At 36.9% G+C, this 14,631-nt stretch overlaps 1 protein-coding gene across 1 annotated transcript in view; it reads right to left on the bottom strand.

Moving 5' to 3' along the window:
* Positions 1-268: 268 nt before the first annotated feature.
* GALNTL6 (polypeptide N-acetylgalactosaminyltransferase like 6) overlaps positions 269-14,631 on the bottom strand; it is a 971,551-nt gene continuing 957,188 nt past the window's right edge. The window contains exon 12 of the mRNA XM_070948436.1: positions 269-439. Within this exon, the coding sequence (XP_070804537.1) occupies positions 269-439 (171 nt within the window). The remainder of the gene's footprint in view (positions 440-14,631) is intronic.

Here is a 14,631-nt window from a genome sequence, read left to right as displayed (position 1 = left end):
CATTATTTTAAATAAAGTTCTCCCTTGACCAGCAAGGGAATTGTCAGCAGAGTTTAAGCCTCAGCAGCAGCTGGTACTGTTCTTAGCCAAGTTCTTCAGATATTGTCCATCTGCAGTGATATATGGCTGGCTTCTGCCTTGGCATTTGCTTAATCTTCAGAATAGATTTCCTGGCTCTAGGAAAACTTAATTTCTGATTCCTCTATTCCAGATGCTGGCCAAAATGCTGTTTTCAATCTATACAGAACAATTTGTTTTCTGTTCTTTGTTAAGAGCTGGTTTCTTTGCTGATAATTTTTTCTATAACAGTCATATTAATATGCTCAAAAATCCACTGTTGAGTTTCAGATAAAGGATCACATCTATTCATGAAAATCTTCTTTTCTGCTGGATTGCAATCAATGCAGCTGCCACTCACAGTATGGAATAAAGTTTTGTCCTGTGGGAATAAAATAAAAACAATCAATGAACAACTAAGTGCCAGATGATTAAAAATGGCCATATTTTCTAGAACATACTTGAAACATCTAAGTCTGGTTTCTTTGAGATTTATGTAGCAATTCTACAGTGTAATTTAATACTGGAAAATATGTCCCCAAATTATTTTCAATGAATTATATTTTGTTATCTACAGCAGTTTCTCAAACTTTGCAATCTTTGTATGTATGAACCTCAACTCATAGAATGGTATTCTGAGAGATGAAGTCCATACAAAGGTTGCCAAGTTTAAGAAATATTGGTCTAGAATGGAAAGAATATAACAGAACAGAACAGAACAATTTTGTTTTTACATATGACTTTCAGCAGATGGCAGACCTTAGCTGATTTTAGCAGATCCAGAAAGTTAAAGGGATCCAGCTTCGTTAATGTCAGAGAAATTTAGTGCTGTACGCTACACTGGGAAGAAACCCATCCCAAAAGAAAATGAATGACAAGCTGTTTCCCAATTCCACATGAGATTCAAGGGCTAAATTGTAAAATAAGAACCAAATTGGTAATTGATCTGATGAGTAAATATTTTAATGAGATATAGCCTTAAAGACACTGTACTCAAAAAGGAGAAGTTTTTGTAGTGACATGAAGCAGCTCTCAAAAGACAGATACTCACACCCTACAATATAACGACAGTCTGTTGGGTCCCTTGTTTTAAACTGTTCTTCCCCACCCATATTTCTCCAAAGCCAACTCAATATTTTCTAGTCCTAACTGCTATGTATTGCCAAAATGGTAAGGCAGCTTCATTTTGAAAAGTGAAATCTAATTTTGATTTGACTGTTTCTGTATAGCACTGTTTTGTTTTGTTTTTTTGACAACGTATGTATCACTATTGTTTGGTATATTTCTTTTTTTCTTTTTTGTTGTTAATTGAAAAGAATAAAAATAAGTGAAAAAGAATTTACTGCATAGGTAATCCTTGATTTACAACCATTTGTTTAACAATTGTTGAAAATTACACTGGCAGTGAAAAAAATAATTTAGGACTAGTCCTCACACTTATGACCATCACAGCATCCACATGGTTACAACCAGATTTCTAGCACATGTCAAAGCTGATTATTTCCTATAAAGTTGAATATGGCTCAGGTCTTAAGTTCTTATGAGATTTATTCTTCAGAGAAAGATAAAGGTTTCCCCTATCAAGTTGTGTCTGACTCTAGGGGTCAGTCTACATCTCTGTATCTTAGCTGAGGCAGCCAGCATTGTCCAAAGACATTTCCATGGTCATGTGTCCAGCATGACTATATGCCGAGGTACACACAGAATGCTGTTACCTTCCCACTGAAGTGACACCTATTTATCTACTTCATGCTTTCGAACTGCTAGATAGGCAGGAGCTGGGGCTAGTATTTTATTTATTTATTTTATTTATTTATTTAATTCGTCGAACATGTATTAGATAACAGGTATAAGTATAAACATGGACATGAAGAAGGAATGAGTACAAGTAAATGGGGACAGTAAGACAGGGACGATAGGTGGGAGCTCACCCCATTACGCAGCACTCCGGTCTCAAACCAAAGTCTTGGACAAGCTAAGCATCTTTAACTGCTGAGCCATCGCAGTTATTCTCCTTATCCTTATTCTCCAGATAGAATCTTCCTATCCCCTGCCTACTAATGGGAAGGATTTTTGATGATTTGTTCTCCCCAGATAGATTGTGGGTAGGACATGGAGGATGGGGAAAGGTGGCAGCTCAGAGACAGATTTTCTCCTAGCATTGTTAACACTCTGAAATTAACTATCTTTGATGTTAACTATCTCTCTCTAATGACATTCCAGAAGTAGCTGAAGATCCTTCTATTTCATTAAGTGTTTTGAGGATAATATAGTGGTGTAGGTGTTTACAGATTGTACCAGTTAGAGAGCATTGGGCTTCAGGGTTTAGTGACCATGATCTACACAACAGATTTTCTGACGTTACACCAGCAACTGTGATTGGCATCTTCAGAGACAAGATATTTAGGAAATTATTGTCTAGACCATAGTCACTAAACTCTGAAGCCCAATGCTGTCCTTTTAAGGATAAGGTAAAGGAATGGTAACTGTTCTTTTTAATCTGTTATATATGTTTTCAGCTATTAGATGGTCATGTAACTCTATATTTTATACTGATTTTATTCTTAGATTTTATTGTGGTATCGTTGTGAGCCATCCAAACTCTACTGAAGATTACAAGTCTCTTTCTCTTTTTCTTTCATAGATTATTACTCTTCTACTCAAAACAGTGAGTATTACAATAGCCAAATCCAGATATCACTCTCGTTATTTATTTTGGATGTTCTAGATATTTGAAAATTATTTTGTTTTATTTCTGCTGGTTAATGGCCACAATAAAGTTATTTGAATTTGAATCCAAGTATCACAATGATACATGCATATTGTGAGGATATCTCCCAAGCAGAGAAATGTAGTCAGCAATAGTTTTTTTAACTGGAATGACAGTATTATTTGTTACATAAAAATATAGCAGATGCCAATGTGGATAGAACTCAAGAAACTCCTAAATATAGAGCATTAATTTCAATTGGACTTAAGTATGATTAACTTTTCATAAAATGCCAAGTAAGACATCTGTCACATATTTATAAATCTGTTTTTCTATAGTATGCTCCTAGGCGTAGCGTAAAGACTGCCTGGCTGGTTCGTATTTATTACCGTACTATATCATACATGAGATAGAGAAACTAAAGAAACTATCAGTGTAGACTCAACAAAGGTTCAACAAAGGTATCACATGCCTCAAGGCAGGTCAGTTTTGATAATATTTTTGATATATAAAGTCACTTGAAAAATGACAATGAAGTTGCTGCCAGAAAAAGAATTTGTAAGATAAGGTCCACGAAGAACAGGCAAGCTTCTTTATTAAAAAAAAAAAACTCCATCCCAGTCTATTGATCTCTTTAGACTTAAAAATAACCATTTAATACAGAAGACTGGCACACTCCAGAAAATTATTTACATCACATAATGAAGCCACCAGCACTGGCTTCTTTCTCTTGGTGGCAGATAGTCAGTTGTGATCAAGTTTTTTTTAATTTCCTATTTTTTAAAAAGTGTATTGGATATAATGAAAGCATATTGCACATTTACCAGGGTGATCTCTATTGCTGAGGATCAAAATGCAACTATAATGCACTCCTGAGAAATCAAGATGATAAAATATCTGGAAAGAAAAACTTCGAAAGAACATTTGGAGATATTTTGGTTATGTTTAACTTGGAGAAGAAAACACTACTGAGAATTGTGATAGCAGTCTTCGGACAACTCAGGTGGAAATGGGGCTGCATTGTTCAGAGGTGTTCCAAAAGACAGGACAAAAAGAAATTTGACTGAATAACAGGAAAAATTTGCAGACAATAAGACTTGTTCAAAGCTGGAACAGAGTGCCTTGGAAAATGGCAGACTCTCTTTGTCAGACATATTTGCTCTTTGGAGGACAAAAAATGAAATGAATGGATGAATAAAGAAAATCCATAAACACAAATAAATATAATGCACAAATTAATGACATTTGACTTCTGAATGACAGTATCTTCAGTTTCCTGCACATTTAAACCTGTGTATATGGAATGGACTCAATATATTACTTTCTCATAACTGCATGCTGCTGGATTTGTCATGTGTGTGTAATCTGTAACTGTCTATTGCCAAACTTCACCAGCTCATATTTCAGCCCAATCAAAGACTTACTATCCAGCCAACCTCAATATCCTACTTGTAACATGGGATAATGATGGCCTACTTTAAAGGGATGCTTGTGTGCATTACCCGAAATTCTAGAAATAATATGTTTAATTTCCAGAAAAATATAACCCCTACTAGAAACAAATAAAGAAATATTAGCAGTAAGAAAAACCAGGGAAAAGTTTTAATAATAATCTGAGATGTGCTTAGACAATTGATCAAACACTATCATTGTTTCAGCATTGTTGTTTTCAATGGTTGTGGCTCCTTACCAAGACAAATTATAACTATTTATAAGTGCTTGTCTATTGGTGTGAACTGACAGGATGCACTACTATTGGATTAGCACTATGTATTTCCAAACACTTCATTTTTATCAGGTTTAAGGAATTCCTCAGTCAAAAACATAGATTTTTGGCTTGAAAGAAGAAACTTTGTGCTCTATCACAACCCCACATAATAAAAGTAAATCACGACTGTTTTCCATTGCTTGCTGGCATACACTACATGGTACTCATTTCACTAGTATCTATTGAGTTTCAAATTAAAAATACAGTGGGCTCAAATCAAAGGAAAACACTTTGATATGTGTTCTCTTTCACAGTCACACCTGGAGCATTAGATACTAATGAAGACTTCCATGTCATCAAGTTATTTCCCCCAGCTCGAGAAAGCAAGAAAGAAATTGGCTGTGTTTCTGAACAAGAAACTTCAATTACAGAATGAAGTAGATTCTTCTCTGACATAAACGGAGCTTTTGCACCCAACTTCAAAGAAATAGGGCAAGCTTGCATAATTTGAACATCCAGCATGTTTCTTTTAGCTGCCTTACAGATAGCATCTCAGCTTGGATGAGAAATCAGTTCACCTATGAAAACTGATCTTCTTTTACTACAGCATAAACAGTAAACAGGCTGAATAACTAAGCACACATGAATGTCAATAGGGTCCCATCACAAAATTTTAACAAAGTAATATTTTCAGATAAAAACCTGAAGTCAAAATTTCAGATAATATGAACTTGGAAAAACCTGCCATCTGCTGTTTCTTTCCTTCCTGGAATATATCCCATCCCTTCACTAATTATAAATTCCATATGTCTCTTCTCCAGTGAATTGATCCATACTCTCAAATTACTTATTCTGATTTCTCCATCCAACAGAATAATATATTTTTAAAAATCATATTGCCATGGCTTAGAAGAATCTTGTAATTTCTAACACCATGAATTCTTGAGCGTTCTATTCAAAAAAATCTATCACAATATTATAATAAATGATACTGAAGATATGATATAAGATTATAATTGTGAGGTTCCTTCATTTTGATTACCGTTAAGAGTTAGAATATTGATGCATAAAGGATTTGTACAACAGAGTCCTTTTTCAGAGCAAATAATTTAAACCATTATCCAACTTCTACTGGGTGATAAGAAAAAAGAAGAGAGTATACTGTGTAACAACCCAGGGGAATGAATGCATTTGTGTCTCATTCACATACAAGTATGGAGAAGAATTAAAATCATATGGTGCCTGAAGAATCTATTAAGTTTGACAATACTTCACGTTTAGGAGTAGGGCTAAACCACACCTATATTGTGTAATTTTTATATTATATTTTTATTGCTTTATGTACTTATAATTTTATATTGTGCCACTGCTCCATGGATCTGGAGTATATGACTCTTAAATGTAGACCCATATATCTTCCACGGGAGTTCAGCGTGGTTTTGATTACTGCAGTCTATATCCCACCTGATGCCAATACTACCATAGCTTTGGGATTCTTGTACAATATTGTTAGTAATCAGCAGAATAAGTATTCTGATGCTGTGCATATTATAGCAGGGGACTTTAATCAGGCTGATTTAAAAGCAGTGCTCCCTAAATTCTATCAGCATGTTAAGTGTGCTACTAGAGGAGCAAACATATTGGATAAAGCATATACCAACATTAAACATGGCTATAAGGTTATACAATTATCACATTTGGGACAATCAGACCATATGTCACTGCTTTTAGCACCAGCATACATCCCTTTTAGGAGACAGGCTCTGCCTATAATAAAGACAGTGAAACCTTGGCCAGAAGATGCTTCCTAACAACTTCAGGATTGTTTTGAGAACACAAATTTGGACATCTTTTACCACCCTGACCTACAGGAGCACACTACAACTGTTCTGTGCTATATCAAACACTGCACAGATACTATTACTATGGATAAACATATTAGGATCTATCCCAATCAGAAGCCCTGGGATGACCAAGGAAATCCAGCACCTCTTGCGTGACAAGACCAAGGCCTTTAGGTCTGGTGATGGGGCAAGATACAGTGTTGCCAGAGCTAGTCTGAAGAAAGGTATTCGGAAGGCCAAGACTGATTATAAGAGAAAGATTGAGGATAATTTTTATAGTAACAACATGAGGCAGATGTGGTGAGAGATTCAACAAATTAGCAACCATCAACCGACCGATGTCATCCCTGCTGAGGGGGATGTTTCGTTGGCAGAGGAACTGAATCATTTCTTTGCTCACTTTGAAGTGGAGACATCAGAGACAGCTAAAATACAGCCACCAGCCCATTGTAGCCCCTACCTCGTTGTGGAGGAACAGGTGGTGAGGAGCATTCTGAGGGCTGTGGATCCTGGAAAGGCTGCTGGTCCTGACAGTATCTCTGGCCAAGTGCTTAAAGACTGTGCTGATCAGTTGGCTGGATTCTTTACCAGAATCTTCAATCGACCTTTATCCCAGTCCACTATTCCATCTTGTTTGAAGGCTTCCACCATTGTTCCACTGCCAAAGAAGTTCCCTAACAATAACCTCAACAATTACAGACCGGTGGCACTCCTATCATCATGAAGTGCTTTGAGAAATTGGTCTGCTGGCACATCATTTCTGGTCTTCTGCATACATTTGATAAACAACCAGTTTGCATACAGAAGAAATAGATCTACAGAGGATGCTATAGCCATCACTCTTCACACTGCTCTGACTCATTTGGAACAGGGGGGGGGAGGGGGGGCTACGTGAGGATGCTTTTTGTAGATTTTAGCTCTGCATTTAACACAATACTTCCACATAGATTAGTGTCTAAACTTATGAATCTTGGGCTTTCTTATTCAATCTGCCTTTGGATTATGGATTTCCTTTCTGGCCGCTCTCAGAGGGTCAGATTAGATAATCATATCTCTTCAGCCTTTATTCTTTACACTGGTACACCACAGGGTTGTGTGTGTGTGTGTGTGTGTGTTTTAATTTGATTTATATGCCGTGTGTTGAGTCCCTTACTCTATACTCTTTATGTGCATGACTGCAGTGCATTCCCACTCATGCTAGTAATACTATTACTAAATTTGCAGATGATACAACAGTGGTGAGACTCGTCTCCGGGGGCAGGGGGGGGGGTTAGTCTGCCTATCGAGATGAAGTGGACCGGTTGCTTTCATGGTGTGGAAACAATAAGTTGGTCCTTAACATCAATAAGACCAAGGAGCTTATAGTGGACTATAGAAGGAATAGATCAGACATCCAGCCCTTGCTTATCAATGGAGACTGAGTGGAGCAAGTGACCAGTTTTAAATTTCTGGCTGTTATCATAAAAAAGGACCTGATCTGGGGCACTCACATTGCAGCACTCATCAATAGGGCCCAGCAGAGATTATACTACTTGAGACTTCTCAAGACACAACAACTGAATGAAAAACTGATGGTGACCTTCTACCACTGCACCATAGAGAGTATTTTAATTTACTGTACCTGTGTATGGTTTGCCAATTGCGCAGTGGCAGATAGGCCAGCACTCCAGAAGGTTAATGTCACTGCCCAGAGGATCATTGGTTGCCCTCTCCCCTCTTTGGAAGAAATTTATACCTCCTACTTCAAAACATTCTTAAAGATTTATCTCATCCTGGGCACCCTTTTTTGGAACTATTACCATCTGGCAGTCAGTACAGGATAATAAAAACAAGGACAAATAAGCTGAAAAACAGCTTCTATCCCAGGGCAGTAACTATATTGAATTCTACTGTATAGTGCAATATTAATGCAATATCATTTTTCAATTCAATTGTATAGAATTTGAAGAATGTGTGTTTGTGTTTTATTTTTATAATTATAATGTACACTGAAGATGGCATTTAATTTCATTGTACGAGGTACAATGACAATAAAATAAAATAAAGTAATTAATTAATTAAGTAAGTAAGTAAGTAAGTAAGTAAGTAAGTAAGTAAGTAATCCCATGAATGATTACTTAAAAGTCTAAGTCCACTAAATTTAATACATTTAACAGAATAATGGAGTTGGAAGGGACTTTGGAAGTCTCCTAGTCTAACCCCCTGCTTAAGCAGGAGACCTTATACTATTTCAGACAGGTGGCTGTCCAGTTTCTTTTTAAAAGGCTCCAGTGATGGAAGATCCACAACTTCTGAAGTCAAGCTGTTATTGTTTCACTATTAGTAATTTTTCTCTCTAGTTCTAGGTTGCTTCTCTCCTTGATTAGTTTCCATCCATTGCTTCTTGTCCTGCCTTCTGGTGCTTTGGAAAATAGGTTGATCCTCTCTTCTTTATGGCTACCTATCAAATATTGTAACACTGCTATCTGTTGCCCCTAGTCCTTCTTTTCACTAGACTAGACATACCCAATTCCTACAACTATTCTTCATATGCCTCCAGATCCTCATTGTTGCTCTTCTCTGCACTCTTTACCAAGTCTCAACATATTTTTTTAAATATTGTGATAACCAAAACTGGATGCAGTATTCCGAGTATGGTCTTACCAAGACTTTATAAAGCAGTACTAACACTTCACGTGATCTTGATACTATCCATCTGTTAATACAGCCTAGGATGCAGTGGCTTTTTGGTGGTTGCAGCACACTGCTGGCTCATATTTAAGCAATGGTCCACTAGGACACCAAGATCCCTCTTGCAGTTACTGCTATTGAACCATGTTTCACCTAATCTGTACCTGTACATTTCATTTTTCTTGCCTAAGTGAAAAACTTTACTTTTCTCTACCTTGAATTTCATTTTGCTAGATAGGGTCCAGTGTTCAAGTTATTCAAGATATTTTTGGATCTTGAGCTTGTTTTCTGGGGTGTTGGCTATTCCTGCCATCTTAGTGTCACTTGCAAATTCAATGACTTCCCTTTCTGTTCCCTCGTCTATATTGTTTATGAAGATATTGAAAATTAATGTACCTAAAATGGAACCTTGGCGTAGCCCCTGCTTACTTTCCTCCATATGGATGTAGTTCCATTGAGGACAGGGGTGGGTTCTACTTACCTTTACTACTGGTTCGCAACGGGGTCGTGCGTGCGCTCTTCTGCATGTTGAGTACTATTCTTCAGCCAGATATAAACCCATCTGGTGGCGGTGCTGTCTATCCCACATTTTTCTAGCTTGCCAAGAAATAATTTGTGATCTAGCTTATCAAATGCTTTACTGAAATCTAAGTATACTATGTCCACAGCATTGCACTGATCCAATAATTTAATCACTTTGTCAAAGAATGAAATAACATTGGTTTGACATGATCTTTGGTATGTGGCTTCTGTTATAACTTTGTTTGATTCTAGGTATTGGCAGATCTATTGCTCAATTATCTTTTCCAGGATTTTTCCAGTTATTGATCAGGTCTTTTCCAGTCCTCTGGTAGTTCCCCAGTGCTCCAGGATCATTGAAAGATATGGTTCAATGGTTCCAAGATCATATCTGCCAGTTCCACCAGAACTCTGTGAGGTAATCCCATCAAGTCCTGGTCATTTGAACTCATCTTGACAGATGTTCTCCTACCATTTTCTTGCCTATTTTAATTTGAATTCTGGTCTATTCTGTTTTTGGTAGGTTGGGCTATTTTTTCTTTTTGTGTGAAGGCAGATGCAAAGAAAGAAGTAAGCATTTCTGCTTTCTCCCTGCTGCCTATCACTTCCTTGTCCTCTTCTCCCATTAGTGGATTGATTGCTTCTTTGACTTTTTTATTTTTTATATGTTGAAAGAAACTTTTTAAAAATTATTTTTGAGATTTGTTGCATGTCTTAGTTCATTCCGAACCTTAGCTTTCCTGACTTCATCTTTGCAGATTCGGGCTGTGTGCTGGAATTCTGCCTTAGTTATGTGTTCCTCTTCCAATTTTTTATACTTATCCTTTTCGTCTTTCAGTTCATCAGAGAGTTCGTTGTGCAACCTTGCTGGTTTCTTCTTGGATTTCTTATTTTTCTTTTTTACTGGTATTGTGCTGAACTAAGCTTTTATAATCATATTTTTCAGAATTTCCCAAGCTTCTTGAGTTGTTTTCCCCTTTTAAGATTAATATTTAAGCTTCTTCCCAAGCTCTCTCTAACTTTGTTGAAAACAGCTCTTTTAAAGTTTAAGACACTAGTTTAATTAAGTTCTACTCCTTGTGTCTGCATTAGATTCAATTCTAATATAACATGATAACTCTCCCCAATTTCCTGCAAATTCAATCCCCTCTGTCACATTTTCTTTGTAAGTATGAATTAGGTCCAGGATAGCTGGCCCTCTAGTTCCCTCCTCTACCTTTTGGATGACAAATTGTCAGGTAGATTGATCAGGAACCTGTTCGATCTCCCAGTTGACATTGAGTTTATCTTCCAGTTGTTGTCAGGGTAGTTAAAGTTACTGTGGTGTGTTTCTTACATACATATGTTAACCGATTAGCAAAAATTTCATCTATTTCTTCTGCTTGGGTGGCCTATGTAGTATACACCTATGGCAATGTCATTCTTTTTTTCCTTTTATATTAGCCCATGTGCATTCTAGGAGACTTTCATCCTTGGTTTTGTGCATTTCTGTAGAGATGTAATGAAGTCTTACATATAATGCAATTCCACTTTTTGTTTTGTTAGATCTCTTTCTTTGGAACAATTTATATCCTTCTATCAGTACATTCCAGTCATGAGTTTCATCCCACCAAGTTTTGTAAGTGTGAATAGGTTTGTAGTTTTAATAATTTGAAGAAGATGGATGTTAAAAAGTGAGAAATGGAAAAGTGAGTATGGAGCATTATAATTTCACAGTTCATGTCCATCCACTGTCATTCACTAAGATCTATAAAGAAAAATGTAATCAAGGTCACTTGCTGGATGCCCATTTCCAATGAAATAAGCATAGTTTTCCAAAACTTTGTTATGTACATATGAAGATTAAAAGATCATACACAATTTCAGTCACAAAGCCATCTATTTGTGGGGATTTATAAAAATGTTTAAATGCAGATGGCATCTGGGACTTCTGGACTGTAAAGCATGTTGTTTTATTAGATACAAGGATGAGTGTTGCAGCAATTTAGATAAATGGTAATTACAATCCTAAAGCATGAAAATATGATCTATATAAGGGGTGTCAAATACAAGGCCCATGGGCCAAATCCAGCCCACGATGTGGTTGGATCCAGCCCTCAGGGCTGTCCTGAAAAATGTAAGGGGCCAGTCTGTGTTGCTTTGGCCCAGTCTACCAAATGCAAAGAGGAAACATCGGGCCAATGTAGCTTTGGCCTGGTCTACCCAATGCGAAGAAGAAACATGTCAGCAGTTTGGGAAGTGGCATCAAACTGGCCATGCTCCCCAGTTGGCCATGCCCCCAGTTGGCCATACCTAGTGAGTGGCATCAAGCTGGCCAAACCCACTCAGTTGGCCACACCCACCCAGTCAGCCACGCCTGACCCCACCCCCCTTGGGTCAACCACAGCCCTGATGAAGCCCTCAATAAAATTGAGTTTGACACTCCGGATCTCTATGGTAAATTCATAGATATTCCTCATGTCTGTAACATAGAATAAGAATATTTTCAGAGCTCCATACAAAGAGAATTGTAATTTTTCATCTTATATGTTACTGAAACATAGAATTGAAATTGAAACTGAAACAACTCTAAAACCATAATCAGCTGTTAACTATGGAATCTGAAACATGAATTTATGCCAGATCTCAAGGAAGATAAAAAGTACTTATGCTTATTGTGTGAGAAAATTTTGCCTTCATTAGTAAAGTTAGTTTACTGAGTGTCACCACCACAGGTAATCATTACCATTAAACAAAAAAGCCACCTTAACAGTAATTCTTAAAATCAAATTCTTGATAGACCTGGAGGAAGTCAAATGCTAATCCAGGCTTCATCCTGATGGCCATAGAAATATTTTATTCAAAACTTATTCAAACATAAGTCTCCTTTAAAGCTAACTTCAAACTAAATGTAACTTTAGATTTCAGTGAAGCAGCCAAGAACTCTAAAATTACTTATTTTTATTAGGCTTAAAATTGAAGCATGCAACCTTCAAATTGCAAAACTATAAGACTATATTTGAATTTAAAATTATTATATTGAATATCCGGAGGAAGAATATGCCTATTCCTAACTAAATGCCAATAGTATTTTTAACGGAAAGGATACAATGTTTATTATACCAGAAACCTAAAAATAACTTACTCCAAAGCCTCTCCCTAAAGCTAATCCTGATACCATGCAGCTCAATAAGTGTAATCCTAACTACATCTTGTTACACAATAGAGCAAGCAAATCATATATAAAGAAACTCTAATGCTACTTCAAAATATGAAATTTCTTTTAACCGTTATAATAAAATTAACCATAGAACTAATGAAACCTAAGTTTAACTTTACTATAATTACAAAATAATTTTTAAATCAAAAATTTTCCTAAGCATTCAAGCCAGTTTGGTCTAGTGGTTAAAGCAGCAGGTTAGAAAGCAAGAGACCATAATTTCTAGTCCTATCTCAGCCATGAAAGCCAGTTGAATGCCTTTGGGCTGGCCACTCTCACAAGTTGGAGATGGGTGTGTGGAATATGTTCATTGCCTTGAGTTATTTATAAACATAATAAAGGTGGGATATAAATAAATAAACAATAAGCAAGCAAGCAAGGATCTAGTGTAAAACCACCCTAAATTAACAATACCACTCAAAGAAGCCTAAGTCCAAGTTCATCCTCTAGCTAATGTAAGTTTTTACTTGAAATAGTCCACACTGTAGTGAAACTGTTAACCTGCCACTGGCCAAAAACATTCATAGTAAAGGTACTGCTAAACTCAACTGAACAACAGATTTGAAAAAAACCTAAGGTTTCTGTGTAAATATGGATTGCAGCATCATTATCTTCCATAATATTTATTGGCCGCAAGAATTTTCAGTGGCAGTGAGGATGAAGTGTTACAAGAAAAGACAGTGCAGAGAAGGCAGCAAGCATGGTGGCAAAGCAGTGCGGACAAGCAGTAGCTCTGCAAAGTCCCACCAAATTCTTCCAGCCAGGCTCTGCAGGGCCTAAAAACACCCTTTAGGGGTGATGAAGACAGAGGGATGCTTTGGTATCGTGAGGAGAGTGCAGGCTCCTTGTTTCACCCAAAGAAAGCCCCTTTAACTGGCGGAAGAGAAGATGGCCATTATGGCTGAACCAGAGCCATGACAGCTGAAATGGAAGAGAAGAAAGGAAAGATCCTGTAACAATGTGCTTGGTCTGGGTAAGAACTTTCTAACTTTTGATGTGGAATTTCCCATAAAAAACACCTCCTTTGGAAAGTGGGACTCAATTGAGGTGGATAGCAGCAAGTAAGACCTGGAGCTACTGTCAGATTTGGAAAAGAAAGACAAGAAATTGCAGACAGAAGCAACCTTAAAGGATACACTGAATTGGCTAGTTTTTTGCAATTTAAATAGTTTCAAAATAGTGGATTATACTTCTATTGCCACCTTGATTTGAAGGACTTTGGAAAATTATTGGAAAATATTTTTTAAGATATTTAATCGCAGAAAAAATGGAGAAAAATAGTAACAGTGACACCTCCTGCTGGAGAAGACATCACAGAGCTGAAAAAAGTGGAAGAAGGAATGAAAGTTGTTTAGTCTACAAATTAGCTGGAATACACTAAACAACACCTGCAAATTGATTATATTTGGTGTTTGGAGACAGACTGAAAACATTTAACTCTTAGAACCTTGAGGATTACATATATGCTGGACAGTGTAAGAGTGGGAAACAGACAGGATTTGTTTTGAAACTAAGTGAAGGTTGCTAATTGAATATTTAATAGAGTGATTTTGTTTGTTTGTTTGTTTGTTTGTTTTATTAGATTTATATATCGCCCTACTCCCGAAGGACTCAGGGCGGTGAACAGGCACAAAATAAAATACATAGATACAAAAGTTAAAAGACATAATTAAAACCAGATTAAATAATTTAGCCCGAGACAATTAAAAAAATCCCAATAATTTAAAACAGATTAAAATTTCGATTTAAAAGAATTTTAAAACAGGGGAGAAAATTAGGCCAGGCCGGCTTGCTGGAATAGGAGAATCTTAAGAGCACGGCGGAAAGTGCGTAGATCCGGGATCCTCCGTATCTCTGGGGGGAGCTCATTCCAGATAGTGGGTGCCCCCACAGAGAAGGCCCTCCCCCCGGGGGCCGCCAGTCG

This window comes from Pituophis catenifer, unplaced genomic scaffold (genome assembly GCF_029215685.1).
Source record: "Pituophis catenifer annectens isolate HBS135680 unplaced genomic scaffold, rPitCat1.0.hap2 SCAF_8, whole genome shotgun sequence".
Lineage (NCBI taxonomy): Eukaryota > Metazoa > Chordata > Lepidosauria > Squamata > Colubridae > Pituophis > Pituophis catenifer.
Note: the sequence above shows the minus strand (reverse complement) of the source record. Positions and strands in the feature narration are given on the sequence as shown.